The sequence below is a fragment of the Ornithorhynchus anatinus genome, chromosome 11, assembly GCF_004115215.2.
Source record: "Ornithorhynchus anatinus isolate Pmale09 chromosome 11, mOrnAna1.pri.v4, whole genome shotgun sequence".
NCBI classification, from domain to species: Eukaryota; Metazoa; Chordata; class Mammalia; order Monotremata; family Ornithorhynchidae; genus Ornithorhynchus; species Ornithorhynchus anatinus.
This window is the reverse complement of record NC_041738.1, coordinates 16,463,499-16,488,176: the sequence shown is the minus strand read 5'-3', so window position 1 is coordinate 16,488,176 and position 24,678 is coordinate 16,463,499. Positions and strand designations below refer to the sequence as shown.

The 24,678-nt window shown below is 44.0% G+C and overlaps 1 protein-coding gene across 5 annotated transcripts in view; it reads right to left on the bottom strand.

Moving 5' to 3' along the window:
• Window positions 1-24,678, bottom strand: part of JHY (junctional cadherin complex regulator) — a 66,451-nt gene that overhangs the window by 5,948 nt on the left and 35,825 nt on the right. For 4 of the 5 annotated variants that reach the window (XM_029076235.2, XM_029076234.2, XM_029076236.2 and 1 more), the window contains 3 exons: window positions 9,225-9,895; window positions 6,960-7,248; window positions 380-460 (listed from right to left, as the gene is read on the bottom strand). In XM_029076235.2, coding sequence (XP_028932068.1) covers window positions 380-460; window positions 6,960-7,248; window positions 9,225-9,895 — 1,041 coding nt within the window. The remainder of the gene's footprint in view (window positions 1-379; window positions 461-6,959; window positions 7,249-9,224; window positions 9,896-24,678) is intronic. The other variant, XM_039913586.1, reaches the window with a different exon arrangement.

Below are 24,678 nucleotides of genomic sequence, written 5' to 3'. Positions count from 1 at the left end.
AGGAATTTCTGGAATAACATTTTTTTTCTTATAATTTCAAGACTCACAATCACCAAAGTATGAAAGATTCACAGACAGAAACAAAGCCTGGGGCAATAGAACTGATGAACTAGGTAGAATGTGGAATTGTACTATAGTACTCAGTGGCTCTACTTTGGGGCAGCATTATGCTTTCCAGGAAATATTATTTGTAGGCTGTTGTTCTCCCTTGTATGTGTTACTTCCAGGTTGGAAACTGTACCTCCCTAAGGCAAAGAACCCCAGTGAGGGTTAGTTTTCCTGAACTTGTGTTCTGTGCAGCTACACAATACCCAAACAGTATCATCATCATCATCTCCCATTCTACTTACGAGAGACCTTAATTGCACACTGCACTCACTTTGTCTTTGATGGATTCAAAGTCAGGTCCAAGGCCTCCAAGCATCACATCTTTTTTCTGATAGCCTTTTAGTTTGGAGGGCTAAAAACACAAGCACAGTATCCTTTAAATATTTGCAGGGGCCCCAGAGTCTCCCACAGAAAAGCCCCCAGAAGGGAAATACTTTAGTTTTATTAAGTAGAGACTAGTGATGGTAGCCCAAGGGAGGATGCTAGGAATTCCTGGCTTATATTGGTTGTTAATTTGGATCTTTTTTATGATTTGTGAAGTCACTTAACCCCTGTTCTAGCGTTAAGACAGGGAGGATTTTATCTAATAATTGATCACGTTGTGGAAACTGATTAGTTCTCAACCAATTTGAAACCCACAGTGCTATATATCGTTATTAGTAGACCCAAGAATCTCCCTTAGAAGAGGTAGGTTAGTAGAAATGGATAAGTACATGCTTCTATCATCATCAGTTTTGTGTGCCTACTGAGGGCAAGGCCCTGGACTAGGTACTTGGAAGAATTCAATAAAAGAAATCATGGTCCCTGCTATTGAGGAGTTTACAATTCAATGTAGTCCAAAAGAGAAGGTATTTAATTTGTCTTACTACTTACTGGAGGAGATGTCCTGAGAGAAGGAGGAAATGCTAGGCTAAAGAAAAGTAGAGAGGTCTGGTCTGGAGAGGTAGATTTGGGAATCATCCACGTAGAGATGGTAGTTGAAGCCACATGAGCACATGATTTCCCCACAGGAATGGGTGCAGACATGTCTAAAACTGAGCTCCTTATCTTCCCTCGCAAACCCTGTCCTCTCCCTGACTTCCCTGTCACTGTGGATGGCACGACCAACCTTCCTGTCTCAAATGCCCACAATCTTGGTGTCATCCTTGACTCAGCTCTCTCATTCACCCCACACATCCAATCTGTCACCAACACCTGCCAGTCTCACCTTTTCAATATCGCCAAGATCCGCCCATTCCTCTCCATCCGAACAGTTATCGTGCTGGTATAAGCACGATAATATCCCAACTGGATTATTGTGTCAGCCTTCTCTCTGATCTCCCTTTCATTCAATAGTATTTCATTCAATAGTATTTATTGAGCGCTTACTATGTGCAGAGCACTGTACTAAGTGCTTGGAATGAACAAGTCGGCAACAGATAGAGACAGTCCCTCCCGTTTGACGGGCTTACAGTCTAATCGGGGGAGACGGACAGACAAGAACAATGGCAATAAATAGAGTCAAGGGGAAGAACATCTCGTAAAAACAATGGCAACTAAATAGAATCAAGGCTACTCTTCATTCTGCTGCCCGGATCATCTTTCTACAGAAACGCTCTGGGCATGTCACTCCCCTCCTTAAAAACCTCCAGTGGTTGCCTATCAACCTCCGCACGAAACAAAAATTCCTCACTCTTGGCTTCAAAGCTCTTCATCACCTTGCCCCCTCCTACCTCACCTCCCTTCTCTCTTTCTACTGCCCACCCTATACACTCCGCTCCTCTGCTGCTCACCTCCTCACTGTCCCCCATTCACGCCTATCCCGCTGTCGACCCCTGGCCCACGTCCTACCGCTGACCTGGAATGCCCTCCCTCCTCATGTCTGCCAAACTAACTCTCTTCATTTCTTCAAAGGCCTACTGAGAGCTCACCTCCTCCAAGAGGCCTTCCCAGACGGAACCCCCCTTTTCCCTCTGCTCCCCCTCCTCCCTCTGCTCCTCCCCATTCCCCTCCCCTCAGCTGAGCCCCCTTTCCCTCTGTTCCCCCTCCCCTCCCCCCCCACCTCCCCCACTCCACCCTCTGCTCCTCCCCCTTACCCCTTCCCTTCCCCTTAGCACTGTGCTCATTTGTATATATTATTTATTACCCTATTTATTTTGTTAATGAGGTGTACATCCCCTTGAGTCTATTTATTGTGATAATGTTGTCTTGTTTTGGTTTTGTTCTGTTCTGCTCTGCTGTCTCCCCCAATTAGACTGTGACCCCGTCACTGGGCAAGGATTCTCTATCTGTTGCCGAACTGCACACTCCAAGCGCTTAGTACAGTGCTCTGCACATAGTAAGTGCTCAATAAATACTATTGAATGAATGAATGGAGAATAGAAGGGGACACAGACCCAAGCCTTGAGACACCCCCACAGTTAGAGGGTGGGAGGCAGAGAAGGAGTCTGTGAAAGAAGATGAGAAGGAGCAGTTAGAGAAATAGGAGAAGAACCAGGAGAGGACAGAGTCAGTCAAGCCAAGGTTAAGATATTATTTCCAAGATAAGTGTCAAAGCCACCAGAAAGGTCAAGGAGGATTACAGTGGAGTACAGGCTGATGGATTTGGGAAGAAGGAGGTCACTGGGGACCTTAGAGAGGAGCAAGTATTTGGAATGAATGGGCTAGAAGCCAGATTGCAGGGAGTCAAGGAGAGAATTGGAGGAGAGGAAGTGGAGTTAGTGAGTGTAGACAACTTACTCAAGAAATCTGAAGAGGAATGGTAGGAAGGAGATGGAGGGACATAATTAAAGGGGTTGATGGGGTCAAGGGAGGGATTTTTTAGGATGGGGGTACATGGGCACGTTTGAAAGCACTGGGGAAGAAGCCATTGGAAAGTTAACGGTTGAAGATGGTGATTAGGAGGAAAGAAGGGACAAGAAATTTTCTTAATAAGGTGAGAATGGATAGGGTCAGAGGTACAGGTGGATGAGTAAATTTTTGAAAGGAGGCAGATGATCTCCTCTTGAGATACTGCAAGGAAGGATGGAAGAGTAGAAGAGAAGGTGGGACGAGATGTGATTTTAGGAGGGTTTTGAACGTAGGGAGAGCGGTGGACTGTTGAATATGAAGGGGGAGGTAGTTCCAGGTCTGAGAGAGGACATGGGCAAGGTGTTGGCAGCAGGACAGATGAGAAAATGCTTAATAAATACCATAATCATTGTTGTAGGGAAGCATGAGACCACAGAGTTAGACATACACCCCAGATTTTATATTAAATGCTTGGTGCACACTGCTGCAAAATAATAAATAAAATACCATATTTGCACATTCAACCATTCACATCAATAACACTATCACTGGCCAGTCAATAATAAACGCTATGCCTACATTGTCTTTCCACTATATCCTTCTGGGGTGGCATTAAGCTATTCAGCTTCGGTGGTGGTGGCCAAAATGAAGGATGACTTTTGAAGGTGGCACTCCCATCTTGTCTGAGATTTTCAGATCTTACATAAGAGAGAGCCAGTTTAAAAACAGCTGAAGACCTGGATTCCTCATAAATTTAGGCAAACCCTCCTTTAATCCTGCTTCCAACTGAGAATTACTGGGTGTATCTGAAAAGAAAAAAATATTCTGGATTTACTCATGCTTGGCTTCAAGGAGTCAAGGCTTCAAGGCCTTCACATCTCGTCCCACCTCCTCTTCTACTCTTCCAACCTTCCCTGCAGTATCTCAAGAGGAGATCATCTGTATCCTCTCAAAAATCTACTCATCCACCTGTACCTCTGACCTTATCCATTCTCACTTTATCAAAAAAATTTCCTGTCCCTTCTTACCTCCCTAACCACCATCTTCACCCATTAACTTTCCAATGGCTTCTTTCCCAGTGCTTTCAAACATGCCCATGTACCCCCCATCCTAAAAGGCTTCAAGGCTTCAAGGTTGATTTTTATAGAGCTCCTGAGATTGACCAGTAAGACTGTTTAATATCATCATTAATAATAATGGAATTTATTAAGAACTTACTATGTGTCAAGCACTGTACTAAGCATTGGGATAGAAACAGTAAACGTCCTGCTCCACATGGAGCTCAGAGCCTAAGTAGGACGGAGAACAGGGATTTAATCCCCATTTGACAGATGAGGTAACTAAGCACAAAGACATTAAGTGAGTTGCCCAAGGTCTCACAGAAACAAGTGGCAGAGCTGGGATCAGAACCCAGCATCTCTGACTCCCAGGCCCGTGCTCTTTCCTCTCGGCCACATTGTTTCTAGACAAGGATTTACTTTGATTCCTATCCTTTGGGAAGCTCCAAGCCTAGTAAAAGGTCTTACTGTGGCCCGAAATCACCAAAAATATTAGCAGTAGTGGAGGTCACACTTGAGAACCACACGTACAGGGAGCTGGAAACCTGTAGGGTACTCTATGTCAAGCTCTCTGGCTGATGGCTGATATCAGGGCTTGGTCTCTACAATCTCTGAGCAAGCAGCAGCCCCAATATCACATGCCACGATCTAACCCTGCCTGAGGCCTGCGAGAAGCAACTTCTATTCTCCATCCACTCCCTTGGAGAACACTTTCGATCCCACAGCCTCAACTACCGCTCTATGTAGATGAGTCCCAAATCTACACTTCCAGTCCTGATCTCTCTCCTTCTGTGCAGTCTCACATTTCTTCTTGCCTTCAGGACATCTCTACCTGGCTATCTGGCTGGCACTTCAAATTAAACATGTCCAAAATGGAACTCCACATCTGCCCACCCAAATCCTGGCCTCCCTCAGATTTTCCCATCACGGTAGATGCACCACCATCTTCCCTGTTTCACAAGCCCATAACTTTGGCATTATCCTCCACTCATCGCTCTCATTTAACATACATATTCAATCTGTCACCAAATCCTGTTGGTTCTAAGCAGCGTGGCTCATTGGAAAGAGCCTGGGCTTCAGAGTCAGAGGTCATGGTTTCGACTCCCGGCTCTGCCACTTGTCAGCTGTGTGACTGTGGGCAAGTCACTTAACTTCTCTGTGCTTCAGTTACCTCATCTGTAAAATGGGGAGTAACTGTGAGTCTCATGTGGGACAACCTGATTACCCTGTATCTACCCCAGCGCTTAGAACAGTGCTCTGCACATAGTAAGCGCTTAACAAATACCAACATTATCTTCACAGAATTGCTAAAATCCAATCTTCCCTCTCCAACAAAACTGCTAATCCAAATGCTGATCCTATCTTGCCTTGATTACTGCATCAGCCTCCTTGCTGATCTCTCTGTCTCCTGTCTCTGTTCACTTCAGTCCAAACTTCTGCCACCTGGATAATTTTTCTACAAAACCTTTTAGTCTTTTAGTCTATTTAGTCTATTTATATTAATGTCTGTCTCCCCCTCTAGACTTTAAACTCATCGTGGTCAAGGTACATGTCTACCAGCTCTGTTATACTGTACTCTCCTAAGCATTCAGTCCAGGGCTCTGCACACAATAAGTGCTCAATAAATAGGATTGATCGATCGACTGATGCAACCCTTCTGCTCTGAACTGCATTTTTGCTTTTTAGGAGGCCAATGGGAAGGTCACAGAAATCCAGGGCCATGGGGCTTTCTGCAGTTCCTGGCAACTCCCCTCAAGCTTGGGAGGCCAGTGGTGGGGGTGGGGAGAGTGCCATTATTAAGACTGAAAATGACATTGCGAGTTTTGTGAGAACTTTGTTAACTTTGAAAAGTTGTGCCCTGCTGTGGAGACCCAGCGGTCTTATATTCTCGAGCAAATTCTTCAGAGGTGTAACTGTGAGAAAGTTACCGAAAAACAAGACAAAAACAAAGCCTCAAACACTAGGGGACAGCAAGTGAAGGAAATCTGCCCTGCAGTTGCTAAACTTAAGCCAAATAACCCCTTCTTAAAAGCGGTCATGCAGCAATACACAGATTGCTTGCTACAGCAAAGCAGTGCGTAATTACTTCAGCTTAAGACTCTCTGCTTTGGGGCTGATGGAGAACTTCATAAACATTTAATTGGTCATGGGTGTAGGTGGATATATTCAGGCTGTCCCTTCAACTCTTAGGCTATGTTAAACAATTACAGTATGAAATCTGGACTTTAGAGTACTGACAATGGCTGGCATTCAGAAATCTGCCCCTGCCCAACTGCCAGGAGGAGAGGAAAGGAGTTTAAGACCATTATCTTTGCAAATCCTGTAACTTTTAATGTGGTTCCATTTGATTCCCTTGGAAACCAAAAGATTTGATCTGACTAACAAATGGGCATAACACGGATAATGATCCACTCCGTCTGGACCCCTGGCTACCCGCTGACCTATTCAAATGTCTTCCTTCTAATTCATTTTAGGGGATAACTAGGTGAAGAGGGTGCTTGTCGGATACCAACCGAAGGTTTTTAAATGGGAAAAACCAAATTGTCAAAGGCGTGTTTGGGTAGTAAGTAATGCAACATTTTCCACAGGAAGTCATTTTTGTGGAGAAGAGGTTGTGAGGGAAGACCACAGATTGAGAACACAAGTTGAAGCCCTTTTATTTTGTGAATGAGGTAAACCAGTGATAATCCCTTCTGTATGCCAAATGTGACTCCTTCCAGGGAATCGTGAAGCTTAGTTAATGCTTGAGATTCCTACATGAAAAGCATTACCCAAGTACAAAATATTGTGCTTTCCCTGGCAATTCACGGTTGGCCCGGACCCTAGGGTGAAGAAATCAATGGGGAGACTTCTTAATTTCACACTGTTGTGTTTCATACATGGGATCTTTCAAGTTTCGAGGTCTGAAGCCACTGAATCTCTTAGCCTTGCAGTAAGTGGCCCCCTGTGCTCCCTGAACCGTGGCACAAATCACAGAGGAAATGGAAGACAGCACACTCATTTCTGATAGGCAAACATTCTTACCTTCTTGTTCCCACTGACTTGGAGCTTCTTCTGCCTCTTTGGGTTGAACAGGCAACTCTTGGAACTGCTGGGGCTAATGGTTGCCTGGCTGCTTTTACTCCTCCCCAAACTAAGCTGGGATTCACTTTCTACCCTTGAAAGGACTGAAGGAAACATATTGCTGGAACTTTCCCGGGGCTGAAGGTCCGTCAGTTGGGTTAAGGCGTGTTGATGTTGTTCCATCAGGTGGTTTAGCTGGGTTTCTGGAGAAGCCCTTGCAAGCTGACTGTGGGATGGAGACTCAGGGAACCTCAATGGAAAAAGGAAATCTTATTCATTGTAACATAGATAGAAAATCAAAGACTGAACATCACTGCTGAAAACAAAGACTAATCCATTAAATATTAGTTTGCTGCCTATAATATTCACTAAAAGTCCATGGATCAAGGAGAAACTAATAGAACATGGAGAATTATCCCACTCCCTCTCCCAGAGCACTTACGTATCTTATCATTTATTATACTCTGTTGCTTTCCCTTTCTGTAGTTTCTTTTATTGCCTGTCTCCTCCATTAACTGGCAAGCTCCTGGTGGGCAGGAATTTTGGCTTGTGTATTCTGCTTTACCAAACTCAGTACAGTGCTCTGTACACAGTAATCTCCCAGCACATACACTTAAAGCTCTTCTGATCTGTTTGGCTTACGCACTGATCTGCATTTAGAGCCTTCAAACCAGAAGGCGCTTCATTTTGAAAATGCAATCCTATTTATAGAGAGTTACTTAAAACAGACCAACTTCCTTCAGGGATTGAAAAGACTAATTCTTTTTACTGACTCACAGATCAGTAAGAGCTCTCAAGAGGTTATCAAATTCTGCCCTGGCCTCTACCAGGGCTAACCCATTTTCGAGAGATGGATGTCTCCTTTTCAGAGGTTCCATCAAGTCCAGCTGGCCTAAGTACAGCAGATCGATGGTGTACTTTTTGTGAATACATCTCAATTAATTCACCTGAATATCTTGTAGTGCCTTTGTTTCCCAGATCCAGAAAAAGCCTTGTTGCTATTCTCTTTTGAATTATCAATGCTATGTATTGAATACTTACTGTGTGCAGAATACTATTCTAAGCACTTGGGAGAGTACAACATAACAGAGTTGTTAGACTCTGCCCACAAGGAGCTTTAACCCTGAATTCCTTGCCCACCCTGATAGAAAAGGGTGTACGTGGGTGGGTGACGTGAAAAGAACAAAAAAAATGTTTGTTTCTATTAGCCATATTTTAGACTAAATGGTGTATTGTAAACCATAGCACAATACGATTCTTTAAAAGGACTAACTCAGCAGCACTGTACCGCAACTTTGGTGAACACCCATGAATTTTTAGATTTCTATGAATGTCTTATCACCCAAGCTGTTGGGCAGGGCATAACAAAAAGACAAATTGGAAGAGCTGAAAGACACTTTAGGCAAACCAAATCATGTCAAGAATATACTCTGAAAAATTATGTGCAGAATATCTCTAGAAATGTCCTGGCACTGTTTTCAGATTACCTCCTTGCTTCCTCATGAATAGGTCTTTCCTGGACCTAAAATGCATCATGGAGCTGAAGAGGACCTGAAAGAGTCACCTAGTTCAGTCCCCTGCCTCCAGATGGGTGAATACATTTAAACCACTCAAGATGGATAGTTGTTTATCGAACTTTTCTAGATCTCTGAGGTTGGAGAGTTGTCAACCTCCCCAGATAGCTGTTGCAAAGTTTCATCACCCTTAAGGTCAACAACTTTTGTCTAATGTCTAACTCAGCTCCCTCTTTCTATTTCCTCCACCGTGCTGCCTCACCCCTCCTCTTTTGTGCCGTGGCAAACGCTGGAAAGACAAAGAGGAGAACTGGACAGTGCTCAATGATGGTCTGCTCTGGAGGGAAATTCACCATTCCTTAGACCTTCTCTGACAACCCAGGAGATCCTCCCCCAGCCACTGGCAGGCAGGTGCCTGTGCTGGCTCACTGGGAAAAATTACATAAAAAAATTAATTGTAGCACTTGTTAAAGGTTTACTTACTATGTGCCAAGTACTTCCGAAGCACTGAGAGACAATATATGCACATTGGATTCAGTCCCTGTCCCACATGGGGCTCCCAGTTAAAGTAGGAGTGAGAACAATCCCCATTTGACAGATGAGAAAACTAAGGCCCAGAGAAGTTAAGTGGCTCACCCAAGATCACACAGCAGGTGAGCAGTGGAGCTGGGATTCAAACCCAGCTCCCAGGCCCATGCTCTGGCTACTTTACCTTGAGATATCTGGGTCTTGATAGGTTGCTTCTGAATAGATCTGTCTCATGGGTCCTTGAGGTGAAGGCTTGAGATGAACATTTGCATTAGAAGCAGGCAAAGACATTTGCTGGCTCGGTGCCCATTGCTCCCTGTTGGATCCACTAACATAGGGAGAGTCCAACTCTGGGGGAGGGGTGAAATGGGGCTGCTGATGCCTGGAACAGAGTTTTCGAAAGTGAGAATATCCTTCTCTCCCATCATGACCTTGCAACGGTGATAAGCTAAATCCAGGAGAGTTTTTATATGAGATCAGAGGTTGCTTCGGCAAAGCAAAGTTGTTGGAGATTCCCCAGTGATTCTGGCTAACATCTGGATTTGAGGATGCTAAATCACCAACAGGCATATTCCAAATCACCCCTGACCTGAGCTTTATGGAAGGATCATCTGGTTTGACTGGTGGATGGCTCTGTGGCCATCCCGGTATGGAACTCTGGTCAACTTGATCAAGACTGAAGTTCTCAGGTGAGCTGGGTTTTTTAGAAGCTTTCTGAGATTTTGGCCCACTGGGATATTTGTGTCTGTGAAATTTGCGTGTGACAATCTGGCCATCTGTGGGCTGAAGAAGTAGATCTCTGGGTACTTGCCTTGATTTTACTCTCCCCGATTGGGGCCACTGATCCCTGTAGTCCTGAAAAAGATAATTTGAGTTATTTCAAAGTTCGAACCCTGCAGAGATACTTTCTGTATCTTTCTCTGTATGTGGGACTTCCCCAATCTCTCTCAGAAGCCTGGGGGAAGGGTATGCTCCCAGACTACTATCTAGAAGTGGTGAGAATGGATGGAAAGGCTTTATGTGCTCCTGAATAAAGTGGAAGTCACACCCTCACCTGCACACTCTCAATCAATACTATTTATTGAGTACATACCTTATGCTGAACACTGTATTAAGCACTTGGGAGTGTGCAACGGTTATTAGACACAATTGCTACCCTTGAGAGACTTACAGGCTAGCTGGGACTACAAATGCTAAAATAAATAATATCTCAGGGGGCCCAAAAGAGTTTAAAGAGTCCTACCTAAATGCTGTCGGGGGGAGTACCCAAGTGTTTAGAGAACCACAAGCCAAGATAACAATGCTTTATACTTCTCAGGTCGCACAGCAAAAGTTTCCCCATCAATGAATGAATCAATCAAATGCATCCATTGAGCACTTGCTGCGTACAGAGCACTGTGCTAAGTGCTTTGGAGAGTACAATATAACAGCTGGTAGATACTTTTCCTGCTCCCAAGTAGCAGTGGAAACAGACATTAATATACATAAATTGTGGATATGTGCCTAAGTGTTGTGGGGCTGAGGGAGAGGTTAATAACCAGTGCAAATCCAAGAGCAAGGATGACACAGAAGGGAGTGGGAGAAGAGGAAATGAGGGCTTACTTAGGGAAAGCCTCCTGAAGGAGATGTGCTTTAAAAAAGCTTTGAAGGGAGAAGAGTGATCGTCTGTCAGATACGACAACGAGAGAGGGAGTTCCAAGAGAGGCAAGATATGGATGAGAGGTCAGTCAAGATACAGGAGATTGAGGTACCATGAGTACCGGTGGCATTAGAGGAGCCAGGTGTTTGGGCTGGGTTGTAGCAGGAAATCAATGAGGTAAAGTAGGAGGAGCAAGGTGACTGAGTGTTTTAAAGTTTATGGTGAGGAGTTTCTGTTGTACATAGTGGTGGATGGGCAACCACTAGAGGTCCTTCAGGAGTGGAGAAACATGGTCTAAACTGAATAATGTTGGTATTTGTTAAGCACTTACTATGTGCCGAGCACTGTTCTAAGCGCTGGGGTAGACACAGGGGAATCAGGTTGTCCCACGTGGGGCTCACAGTCTTAATCCCCATTTTACAGATGAGGTAACTGAGGCACAGAGAAGTTAAGTCACACAGCTGACAAGTGGCCGAGCCGGGATTCGAACCCATGAACTCTGACTCTAAAGCCCGTGCTCTTTCCACTGAGCCACGCTGCTTCTCTGTAGAAAACTGCTCTGTAGAAAAATGATCCGGGCAGCAGAGTGAAGTATGGACTGAAGCGGGGAGAGTGAGGAGGCAGGGAGGTCAGCTAGGAGGCTGATGCAGTAATCAAGGACCTGGGCTCTAATCCTGGCTCTGCCACTTTTCTGTTATGTTACTTTGGGCAACTTCTCTTTGCCTCAGTTACCTCATCTAATGGGGATTAATAATGAGAGCCCTTTGTGGAATATGGACAGTACCCCACCTGATTATCATGTACCTACCCCAGTGCTTGGCACATAGTCAGTGCTTAACAAATATCTCTGCCACTTGTCAGCTGTGTGACTGTGGGCAACTCACTTAACTTCTCTGCGCCTGTTACCTCATCTGTAAAATGGGGATTGAGACTGTGAGCCCCACGTGGGACAACCTGATTCCCCTGTGTCTACCCCAGCGCTTAGAACAGTGCTCTGCACATAGTAAGCGCTTAACAAATACCAACATACCAAAAAAATAGGTGGGGTGGGATAAGTGCTTGCATTAATGGGGTAGCATTTTGGATGGGGAGGAAAGAACTGATTTTAACGAGGTTGTGAAAGTAGAACCTACAGGACTCAGTGATAGATTGGATATGTGGGTTAAATAAGAGAGATGTGTCGAGGATAATGCCAAGGTTATGGGTTTGTGCGACAGAGAGGACGGTGGCATTGCCTATGGAGATGGGAAAGTTGGGGGAGGACAGGGTTTGGGTGGGAACATGAGGAGCTCTGTTTGGGACATGTTAAATTTGAGGCATTGGAGGGACATCCAAGTAGAGATGTCCTGAAGGCAATCAATAAATCAGTCAATGGCATTTATTGAGCGCTTACTATGTGCAGAGCACTGGACTAAGCGCTTGGACACTACTACAGCTGGAGGAAATACAAGACAGCAAAGAAGGAAAGATCAGGGCTGGAGATTTAGATTTGGGAACCATCTGCATGGAGAAGCAGAGTGGCTTAGTGGATACAGCCTGGGCCTGAGAATCAGAAGCACCTGGATTCTAATCCTGGCTCCACCATGTGTCTTCTGTGTGACCTTGGGCAAATCACTTTACTTCTCTGTGCCTCGGTTACCTCATCTGTAAAGTGGGGATGATTAGCCCAATGTGGGCCTGAGACCGTGTCCAACCCGATTATTTTGTACCTACCCCAGTGCTTAGTACAGTGCCTGGCACATAGTACATGCTTAACAAATACCACAGTCATTATTATTATTATTATTGCCATGGGAGTGAGTTTTCCAAAAGAGTGGGTGTAGATGGAGAATAGAAGGGGACACAGAACCGAGCACTGAGTGACTCCCACAGTTAAGGAATGGAAGGCAGAGAAGGATGCAGTGTTGATCAGTGGATAGAGCACAGGCCTGGGAGTCAGAAGGACCTGGGTTCTAATCTGCCTCCACTACTTGTCTGCTATGTGACCTTAGGCAAATCACTTCACTTCACTGTGCCTCAGTTACCTCAGCTGTAAAACGGGGATTGAGACTGTGAGCCCTATGTGGAAGATGGACTGGGTCCAACCCGATTTGCTTGTATCCATCCCAGAGCCTGGCACATAGTGCTTAACAAATACAGCAATTCTTCTTCTTATTATTATTATTAGAGGAGGAGCCCATAAAAGAGACTGAGAATAAGAGGCCAGAGAGATAGGAGGAGAATCAGGAGAGGGCAGTGTCAGTGAAGCCAAGGTTGGACACTATTTCTAGGAGAAGGGAGTGACTGACAGAGTGGAACACAGCTAAGAGGTCAAAGAGGATTAGGATGGAGTAGAGCACACTGAGTTTGGCAAGAATGAAGTCACTGGTAACTTCAGAGTTGGCTCTTTTGATGGCAAGAAGGGGCTGAAACCAGATTAGAGAGGGTCAAGGAGAGAATTGGAGGAGAGGAAATAGAGGCAATGGGTGAAGACAACTTGCTCAGGGAGTTTGGAGAGGAATGGTAGGAGGGAGAAGGGATGATAACTAGAGGGAGTGGGGACAAGGGTTTTTTTGGGTTTTTTTAGGGTAGGGGATACCTGCACATGTTTGAAAGCAATGGGGAAAAAGTCACTGAAGAGTGAACAGTTGAATGGGGTCCAGTGACATCGATAGCCCATCCCTCAACAAAGATAGTGATAACTTCTGGCAGACATGTCCACAAGGAACTTGCAGTCTATAAAGGAGCTTAAAGACTACAATCTTTAACATCAATGGTAAAGATTTTCAGTTTGATGCAGAGTTGGATGGGCCACGGTTGGGAATTTTTCAGGCCTGGGGTAATATGACTTGAATGATTTTATAGAAGAATCATCCAGGCAGCAGAGTGAAGTTATGAACTGGAATGGGAAGAAACAGGAGTCAGAAAGGTCAGTAAGGAGGCTGATGCAATAATCAAGGTGGGAAAGAAGCAGTGCTACCTAGTGGAAAGAGTATGGGCAACATTATTTCTCCAACCTCCCATGCCCACTGCCCTTGCTAGTTGCTTTAGACATCTAATTCCCTCCTCAAATCCCCTTTCCTCCTGCATTCCCCATTTCTTGACCCTAGTGATGTGGTCATGTATTTTTATTGAGAAATTAGAAACCATCAGAAGTAATTTTCCTAAAATCTACCCAGCTCCTCTCCAGCCTGCCTCTCCTTCAGTCCCTTCTTCAACTCATCCATCTTTTCCAGTAGTATCTCAAGTGGACATCTCCTGCCTCTTCTCAAAATATACCTTCATTTGTATTTCTGACCCTTTCACTTCATACCATATCAAAACACTCTCCTTTATTCCCTCCGCAACCTTTGCCTTCTACAGTCCACTCTCCAACGGCTTCTTCCCCACTGCTTTCAAACATGTGCTTGTCTCCCCTATCCTAAAAAAAAAATCCTCCCTTGACCCCAAGGCTCCCTCCAGTTGTCACCCTATTTCCCTCCTTACATTCCCTTCCAAACTCCTTGAGCGCATTGTCTATACCCACTGCTTCCACTTCCCCCCTCCAATTTTCTCCCTGACCTCCTCCAATCTGGCTTCTGCACCATTTCCTACATAGAAACTGCCCTTTTAAAGGTTACCAATAATCTCCTTCTTGCCAAATCTAATGGCCTCTACTCCATCCTAATCGTCCTTGACCTCTTGGCTGCCTTCAACATTGTGAACCATTCCCTTCTCCTGGAAACATTATCACACCTTGGTTCCCTGATATTGCCCTCTTATCTCTCCGACCACTCCTTCTCAGCCTCTTTTATGGGCTCTACCTCTGCCTCCCGCCCTCTAACTGTGGGAGTCTCTCAAGGCTCAGTTCTAGGTCCCCATCTACTTTCCATTTACATCCACTCCCTTTGAGAACTCACTTGTTCCCACAGCTTCAATTACCATGTCTATGCAGGGGATCGCCAAAATTACACCTCCAGTCCTGAATTCTCTCCTTCTCTGCAGTCTCAGAGTTCATCCTGCCTTCAAGACATTTCTACTTTGATGTCCTGGTGAACTCCTCCAATTTAACATAATCAAAACAGAACTCATTTTTCCTCCCAAACCCTTTTGCACCACTGTAGACAGTACCACCATTCTCCCTGTCTACAAGCCCATAATCTTGGCATTCTCCTTGACTCATCTCTCTCATTCAATGCACTTACTCAAACTGTCATAAGATCTTGTTGGTTCGACCTTCACAACATGGTTAAAATCCACTCTTTTCTCTCCTCCCGAACTATCATACTGATCCAAGTACTTATCATATTCCACCTTGACTACTGCATCAGCTTCTTCACTGATGTCCTTGCCTCTTGTCTATCCCCACTCCAGGTCATTTTTCACTCTGCTGCCCAGATCATTTTTCTATAAAACCATTCAGTCCATGTTTCCCCACTTCTCAAAAATTCCCAGTGGTTGCCCATCCAACTCAGCATGAAACAGAAATTCCTTACCATTGACTTTGAAGACTGTAGACTGTAAGCTCCTCTCTAGACTAAGTTCCTTGTGGGCATGTCTACAAACTCTTTTGTATTGTACCCTCCCAAGCACTTAGTACAGTGTTCTGCCCATAGTAAGTGCTCCAAAAATACCATTGATGATTGATTCCTCGCTACCTTCCATCTTACCTCACTGATGTCCCACTACAACTCAGCCTGCTTACTTCACTCTTCTAATGCCAACTTACTCATTATAACTCGGTCTACATATATCATGTCTTCTCTGTGTCCTGGAACTCCCTTCCCCTTCATATATGACAGACCACAACTCTCCCCACTTTCAAAGGCTTATGAAAATCACATCTCCTCCAAGAGGGTTTTCCAAACTAAACTATTTCCCCTACTTCCTCTCCCTTCTTTGTTGCCCAGGCTCTTGGGTTTGTACCCATTAAGCACTTGTTATTCACTACACCTTCAGCCCCACAGCTCTTATGTACATATCTGTAATTACATGTCTACCAACCCTGACGTATTGTAGTATCCCAAGCACTTATTTGACTGCTCTGCACACAGTAAACATTCAATACCATTGATTGATTGACCGATTTAGATTCCATTTAGCGGGTTGCACGATCTGCAAATGTCAGAAAGAGGTGATATTGTCAAAGAAACACTTACCATGTAGATTCCATTTTATGTGACCATAAACATAAAAGCTAAAATTAACTGCAAATTTAAAAAAGCAAACCCATTTTTACCATAATGAAAAACAACTCAACAGTTACCCCACAGTAACATAAAAAAGTGACTTCATCTTTCCAGAGGTTAACATTCTTTCCTGCATAAGAGCAGGATCATTATCAATCAAACAGTCAATAATGGAATTTTTAAGCACTTACCATATGCAGAGCAGTCTACTAAGCACTTGGGAAAGTACAATATAATAGAGTTGATAGACATGTTTCCTATCCACAAGGGATCTTATAGCCAAGAGGGGTAGACAGGCATTAAAATAATTTACAGATAGATACGTAAGCACTGTGAGGGTGAGGATGGGGTGAATAAAGGGTACAAATTCAAGTGAAAGGGTGCCACACAGAAGGGATGAAGGAATAGGGGAAATGAGGGCTTGGTCAGGGAAGGCTTCTTGGAGGATATGTAATTTTAATATGGCTTTGAAGGTGATTTGTCTGAAGGCTCTGAGGCTTTTGGTGGTCTGTTAGAGAAGCAGCGTGGCTTAGTGGAAAGAGCTTGGGCTTGGGAGCCAGAGGTCATGGTTTTGAATCCCGGCTCTGCCACTTGTCAGCTGTGTGACTGTGGGCAAGTAACTTCACTTCTCTGGGCCTCAGTTCCCTCATCTGTAAAATGGAGATGAAGACTGTGAGCCTCACGTGGGACAACCTGATGACCCTGTATCTACCCCAGCACTTAGAACAGTGCTCTGCACATAGTAAGCACTTAACAAATACTAACATTATTATATGAAGGGGAAGGGAGGATATGGTTGAGGGGTTGGCGGCGAGATAGATGAGATCAAGTAGGTTGGTGTTAGAGGGGTGAAATGTGTGGGCTGGGTTGTAGTAGGAAGTCATTGAGGTAAAATAGGAGGGGGAAAAGTGATTAAAACCAACGATGAGGAATTTCTGAATTCACTGGCAACTCTAAACAACACATATTGTGCTTTGAGATAAAAGTAAAGTGAAACTTCGTATTAGGATTGAAGTCCAGAAGGAAGTGAGGGCACATGGATCACCGATTTCATTTCACTTTTATGTTCAAGTCAGTAAATAGACTATCCCCTTGGGGAATCTTCTAGCTGTTCATACAATTTTTGTATTTAAAACCTGGGACGGATTCAAGAATGCCTGTCCTATTAATGCAGCTTCAGCAACAAGTGGCTAGCAAGCCCATATTCAAGGTAGGGTCCAATAAACAATCTTAACCTTGGATCATGGATTACGGATAGGAAGACAGCTGGCTGTCATACACCCTTTACATGCCCTGGTGACAAGGACAGGAGTCTCGAAAGAGGACCTATCCTGAGGACAAGGTAAACCCCCCAGAGTAAGGAAAAAAATCTCTCTACCACAGCAGCTACGCAGTCTGGCTGCTTCTTTTAAAGGGTTGCTCCTTCTTGCTTAGAGGTGTGGAAAGATCTTGAGTTTGGGAGTCAGAGGACCAGGATACTAATAACATTTCATCCTAAATTTATATGTAACCGTTGCCTCAAACTATGTCATGTACTTTTCTAGTTATTTTATTCTTTAGAGTAAATCTAAGCATGAATTGTTTCAAGGTCATTTGCTGGTCCTTTAAATCACCTGGCTCAAGAAATATGGTGACTTCTCTGTGTCACTGGGACAACTCGTTCAATTTGTCTGCTGTGTGACCTTGGGCAAGTCAATTAATGTCTCTTGTGCCTTAGTTATCTCATCTGAAAAATGGGGATTAAAACTGTGATCCTCGGGTGGGATATGGACTATGTAACCTGATTATCATGTATCTACCCCAGCATTTAATTTGGAGCATGGCGCATAGTAAGTGCTTAACAAATACCATAAAAAAAATCGATCAATACCTCAGTGGGATTTATTTAGCACCTACTGTGTGCAGAGCACTGCACTAAATGTTGGGAGAATATGTTAGATACACTAGAGTTGGTAGACATGTTCTCTGCTCACGAAGAGTTTACAGTTTATAGGGGGTTTCCTCATCAATACCCATGGGGTGGGCAGTACTGAATCAGGCATTTAAGGACATATTTAAAGAACAGGGAATGCTTCTTCTAATATTCAATCGTAATTATTGAGCACTTACTATTTGCAGAGCACTGTAGTAAACACTTGGAATGTACAATTTGGTAACAGATAGAGACAATCCCTGCCCAATAATGGGCTCACAGTCTAAACGGAGGACACAGACAGCAAAGCAAAACCGAACAAAACAAGTAGTCTGGCATAGATATCATCAAGATAAAAAAAATATGGAATGCTTCACGAATTTGCGTGTCATCAGCTTTAACATCCCAATGGACAGTCCAAGAAATCTGAAAGCTGGAGAACTGGGATTTCAGGCAGAATAATAATAGCAATGATGGTATTTGTTAAGTGCCTACTATGTGCCAAGCACTGTTCTAAGTGCTGGGGTAGATACAAGGTAATGAGATTGTCCTGTAATCATAATAATAACGTTGGTATTTGTTAAGCACTTACTATGTGTAGAGCACTGTTATAGCGCTGGGGTAGATATAGGGTAATCAGGTTGTCCCACATGAGGCTCACAGTCTTAATCCCCATTTTACAGATTAGGTAACTGAGGCACAGAGAAGTTAAGTGACTTGCCCACAGTCACACAGCTCACAAGTGGCAGATCCGGGATTCAAACCCATGACCTCTGACTCCCAAGCCCATGCTCTTTCCACTGAGCTACGATGCTTCTCTATGGAGCTCACCATATGGGGCTCACCGTCTTAATCCCCATTTTACAGATGAGGTAGCTAAGGCACAGAGAAGTTAAGTGACTTGCCCAAAGTCAAACAGCTAAGTGGTGGAGCCGAGATTAGAACCCATGACCTCTGACTCCCAAACCCGTGCTCTTTCCATTAAGCCACACTGCTTCTCTAACATTTTATATCAAGCTAAACAGAACATTTTATATCAAGCCAAAGGAATTGACCAAGGTGACTCAGTGACACAAAGAAGTCACCACACTTCTTGAGCCAGGTGATTTAAAGGAATAGCAAATGATCTTGAAATAATACATGTTCAGATTTACTCAACTGAATAAATTAACTAGAAAAGTGCATGACATAGTTTGATGCGATGGTTACTATACATTTATGATGAAATGCTATTCAGATGAACAGATCTTTTTACCCATATGGGTCACAAACAAGAAATGACCTCTTCACCAGATGAAACAAATTAGATTTTACCTGGAGGAGATATTAAAGAGTCTGGGTGGCGATAGGTCATCTGTGAAACCATAAGGGCTTTTTTGCTTCGATCTCTTAACATAGTCTGTGCTTAGGCAATCAAACATCTGGGGGAAATATTTCAATTTCAGAAGTCTTTATGCTTTTCAAAAATCTTATGAAAACAAAATGTACTCAGGTTCCTAGCATAATAGACAATCTCTGTAGTCATATAGTGCATCCTCCATTTAGAAATGTTTTCCTAGGAAAAAAGCACATATTACTTTTATATAAAACAGCATGTTGAGCTGAGAGGTCTTTGGAATGCATGGTTAACTGATTATGGAAAACAATAGCATAATGGCATGGATCAGTATGTTCTATAACTGTAATAGGCTGGCTGTCCCCTCCTGGATCACATATCTACAAAAACACTGCAGCTTGAACATTTATTCAAACCAGAAAGTAAGTCTGCCGGGTTGAGGCAATTATCAGTATGATTCAGATAAAAACTTACTGAGGAAAAATACTTTTCCTTGTGGTCTGATCAAATTAACTAGATAAATGTTCAATTCTTCTCTATGTGGACAAAACCTGAGCCTCGCCTCTGCTGGGATATCAAATGGCAGACCGATATATAGAAAATGGGAACTTGTTATAAGGATACATGGAATCATTCAGAGTCACAGAACTTCCCAAATCAAATCAAAATTGAAGTAATAGAGTGAACTTTGGTTCGGTAAGAAATGATTCCGTAATTCTCAACTTGCAGTGGTTTGAGACTCTAAAAGGAGAAATGTGCTTTTTCTCGGGACTGATCAGGAAAGCCCTTTCCTCAACTATCCTGGGCTGATCTACCTGGGGCAGTACTAATCGTACAGTTCATCATGCAAACAGTTTTTCTGCATTGGAGCCTGACCTGTATTGCAAGCACAGGTTACAAGGTAAAATGATCAATAGCTGATTTTTGTTTGTTTGTTTTCCAACTTTTAGGTGTACCGGAGATGAACCGGCTACCCAGAGCTGTCATGAATACCAACAATCTCAAAAATTATTTTCTATATTTAATAAATCTGAACTGTTAATAAAGAAGAATATCAGTGGCCCTTTTCAGTTTTGCTCAGAGATTGAAAGCTATCTTGAGAGTTCATTCATTCATTCATTCGTATTTATTGAGCACTTACTGAGTGCACAGCACTGTACTACGTGCTTGGAAAACAATTCGGCAACAGAGAGAGACAATCCCTACCCAACAAAGGGTTCACAGTTTAGAAGAGGGAGACAGACAACAAAACAGAACAAGTAGGCAGGCATCACTACCATCAAAATAAATAGAACCGTAGATAAATACACATCATTAATAAAATAAATAGAGCAATAAACATATACACATATATACAAGTGCTGTGGGGAGGGGAAAGGGGTAGAGTAGAGGGAGGGAGTAGGGGCGATGAGGAGGGGAGGAGGAGCAGAGGGAAAGGGAGGGCTCAGTCTGGGAAGGCCTCCTGGAGGAGATGAGCTCTCAGTAGGGCTTTGAAGAGGGGAAGAGAGTTTGGCAGATGTTAGGAGGGAGGGCATTCCAGGTCAGAGGTAGGATGTATATTTCTCAGACCCATCTTTCCATGTTGCCCTCCTGGCTACAAAAAGAGAGGCCAGATCAGAGATCTTGTGACACCATCCGATTCTGTTATTCCTACCATTCTAAACTACAATCCAGATTACAATAGAACTCTTCAAGGGGTGCTTTGTCAACGGAGGACTCAAGTCATTTGATAAATCTTCAATGGTCTCTTGAGTGTTAAACCTTCTGCTCACACAAACATAAGTGCCATAAGAAGGTTCGCCAGGCTAAAGAAATGAAGCAGTTTAGGGACTTGATTGGATCTCTCCCACCTTGCAAGCAACCTACTTGAGCTCTGGGGCTTATTGAAGATGTATCACCCTACAATTACAGCTTCAGGTGTCACCCTTCAGGTGGCAAGGCCTGGGTTCCCAAAAGGTACTATACAATGCCATTCTCAGGCCATTTAATCTCCATCAGCAGTGAAATCCTCCACTTCATCCCACTCTCCCTAGGGTTCCTTTGTTATTTCCACTTGCAGTCACTCCATATAGTTTGCACTCAGAGTAACTGCTTAAATGTAGTGGGTATTAACTTCACCTACAGAGCAGGGCACTAGGGCAAGACCTTCATTTAAGTTTGGGGAATCCCAACTCCTGGAGTCAAGACGATAATTTGTTAGTAAGACCTGTTCTTAGAAGTAACTGTTTGCACAAAATGTCATCAAGGCAGGGATCCCCAGCTCCAGGAGAGGTGGGGCCTGGCTGTTCCTTCTCTTTTCCTCTTTAAGTGGCCCAAAACAGGGGGGTTCTGCATTGTGTGCACGTCTCCCCACTCCTCCCAAACTTCTAATGATTGCTCACCCATCTCCACATCAAACAAAAACTCCTAACCATTGGTTTTAAGGTAATTATTCTATCAATCAATGGTATTTATTGAGCACTTACAGTGTGCAGAGCATTGTACTAAGATCTTGGAAAAATAAAGTACAGTGGAGCTGGGAGAAATGAGCCCTATCCTCAAGGAGTTTAAATGCATACTTAATTCTTCCCCTCCTACCTCCAGTCTCCACACTGGCATAAACAGCTTCTCACTGTGGCTCCACCTTGTCTCTCTTGCTGCCAACCCATTGCTCGCATCCTCCCTGTGGCCTGGAACACCCTCCCCCTTAATATCTGACACACCACCACTTGCCCCTTCTTCAAGGCAGCGTGGCCTAGTAGAGCTCGGGCCTGGGAGTCAAAAGGACCTGGGTTCTAATCCTGACTTAGCCACTTGTCTGCAGTGTCACCTTGGGTAAGTCACTTCACTTCTCTGTGCCTCAGTTACCTCATCTGTAAAATGGAGATTAAGACTGTGAGCCCCATGTAGGACTGGGACTGTGTCCATCCCGATTAGCTTGTATCCACCTCAATACTTAGTATGGTGCCTGGCCCATACTAAGCGCCTAACAAATACCAAAACTATTATTATAAAATCTTCTCTAACAGGCCTTCCATGACTAACCTCTCTTTTCCCAGCCCTATTTGCCCTCCTTTCTGGGTCACCTATGCACTCGAGTCTGTACCCCTAAAGCACTTTGATTCTCATTTTGCCACCAGCTGTGATATCTTTATATTCTGCTGCTTCTCCTATCTGTAATATTTTCATATTTGTCTCCTTAACTAGATTGTAAGCTCGTTGAGGGCAGCCAACATGTCAACCATATGTACTGTACTGTCCCAAGCCATACAGCACTCAGCATACTGTAAGTGTTCAATAATATTTAAAAATACTTTTTTAAGTGCTTCCTACGTGCCATTCACTGTACAAAGTGTTGATGTAGAGACAAGCTAATTGGGTTGGACACAGTACATATCCCACCTGAGGCTTACAAACCCCCCTTTTACAGATGAGGTAACTGAGGCACAGAGAAGTTAAGTGGCTTGCCCAAGGTAACACAGCAGATAAGTGGCAGAGCGGGAATTAGAACCCAAGTCCTTCTGACTCCCAGGCTTGGGTTCAATCCACTAGGCCATGCTGCTTCTCCAAATTCCACTGACTGATTGCTTGACTGATTGCCAAGTCCACTGGATGATAGGTTCTTTCTTTGCTTATTGTTACCCCAAAGTCCTAGGAGTTCTGCATGTGTCAGATCACAGCGTGGCTCAGTGGAAAAAGCATGGGCTTTGGAGTCATAGGTCATGGGTTCGAATCCCAGATCGGCCACTTGTCAGCTGTGTGACTTTGGGCAAGTCACTTAACTTCTTGGTGCCTCAGTTACCTCATCTGTAAAATGGGGATTAAGACTGTAAGCCCCACGTGGGACAACCTGATTCCCCTGTGTCTACCCCAGCGCTTAGAACAGTGCTCTGCACATAGTAAGCGCTTAACAAATACCAACATTATTAGATCAGCTTTGTCAAATAGACAGTGGGAGCTTTTGAGTGAGCCTGAAATGGACAAGGACCTTGAAAAATGTTATACTCTAAGCTTCACTTGCAGCACTTAGTGGAGGATCCAACACACCTGACAATACCGAACATAATTCCTCCATGCTCAGAGGGGTGTGTAAATGCTGGGTGCGGGGGATCGTTTGCCCTGGAAAACAGGAGAGCCCTCAGCTCATTAAAAAATTGCTATTTGAACTTCCCAGTTCAAGCAAGAGGTGCAGGTCCACGATAAAGACTGCTTTATTTATTCCACGGAAATGCATTTGCCATGGAGTTGGAGGGGAACAGTAGGGAAATGGGGAAACCATTTTAAAAGCCTATGAGAAAGAAAGTTTAAAAAGGGCAGGGAGGGTAGAGTGGGAGAGGTGGGACGGCACGGGGCGTGTCGGGGAGGCTCTAAGGATGGAGGTTGACCTACCCATCAAGCAGAGTCAGCCCAGGGTGGGTCAACCCTTCCATTTTACTATCAACAAAGTAGAATTCGGCTACGCTATTGTTACCTAGTGGAAAGAGGCCAAGACTGGAAGTCAGGAGATCTGGGTTTAAGCCTGATTCTGCCACTGCTCACATAACCTCGCTGTGCCTCAGTTTCCTCATCTGTGAAATGGAGATTCAATACCTGGCCTCTCCGCCATTTAAGCACTCATTTCCTCATTCCCCACTCCTCCTGCATTGCCCTCGCACTTAGATTTGCACCCTATATCCACGACTCCCTTAGCATTAAGAAGCACTGGGTTCTCCTAACACATGGGGCTGTGTTCCCGTAGGAGCCTTGTAGACAAGGAATGTGTCTACCAACTCTGTTGTACTGTAGTCCCCCAAATGCTCAGTACAGTGCCTTGCACACAGTAAGTACTCAGCAAATACGACTGATGGATTAAATCATGAGATCCCTGTGGGACAAAGACAAAATACGATCTGATTGATTCTACCCAGTGCTTAGTACACGATTTGGCACAATGTAAATGCAAAACAAATATCCCGATTATTATGATCACCTACAATAATAGTAATAATTGTGGAATCTGTTAACTACTTAGATGCACCAAGCACTGTACCAAACACTGGGATAGACAGAGAAATATCAGGTCCCATATGGGGCTCACAGCCTAAGTAGGAAGGGAAACAGATGAAGGAACTGAGGCACTGAGAAGTTCAGTGACTTGCCCAAGGCCACACAGCAGATGAGTGGCAGAGCTGGGATTCGAACTAAGGTCCTCTGACTCCCAGACCCAAGCTCTTTCCACTAGGCCACCGTGCTTCTCAAGTGACTCAATTAACAATTCTGGGTAATTTGGGTACAGATGAGGAATCTGACATTGGTTCAGGAAACAAACCTTCATTACTACATTGTCGTATGAGAACATCAGTTCCAATTTACAGGGTTTTAATGTGGGACAATTTTCACAAACTACTTGTGTCAGATGTCTGAGGGTTTCCAATGCATGACCTTGGACACATTTCTGTTGCTTCCTCCTAGGAACCATGCCCAGAAGAGAAGGGCAGTATGGTTCTTAACATAATCCGTTTTTCCTTTGACTGAGGATCCCATTATCCTAATTAACACAACAGACTCACTCACCAATACTGTTATGGGTTGACTTGGGTTTATATCACGCTCTGTAATTGAAAAAACTTAAACTCCCTGGAACAA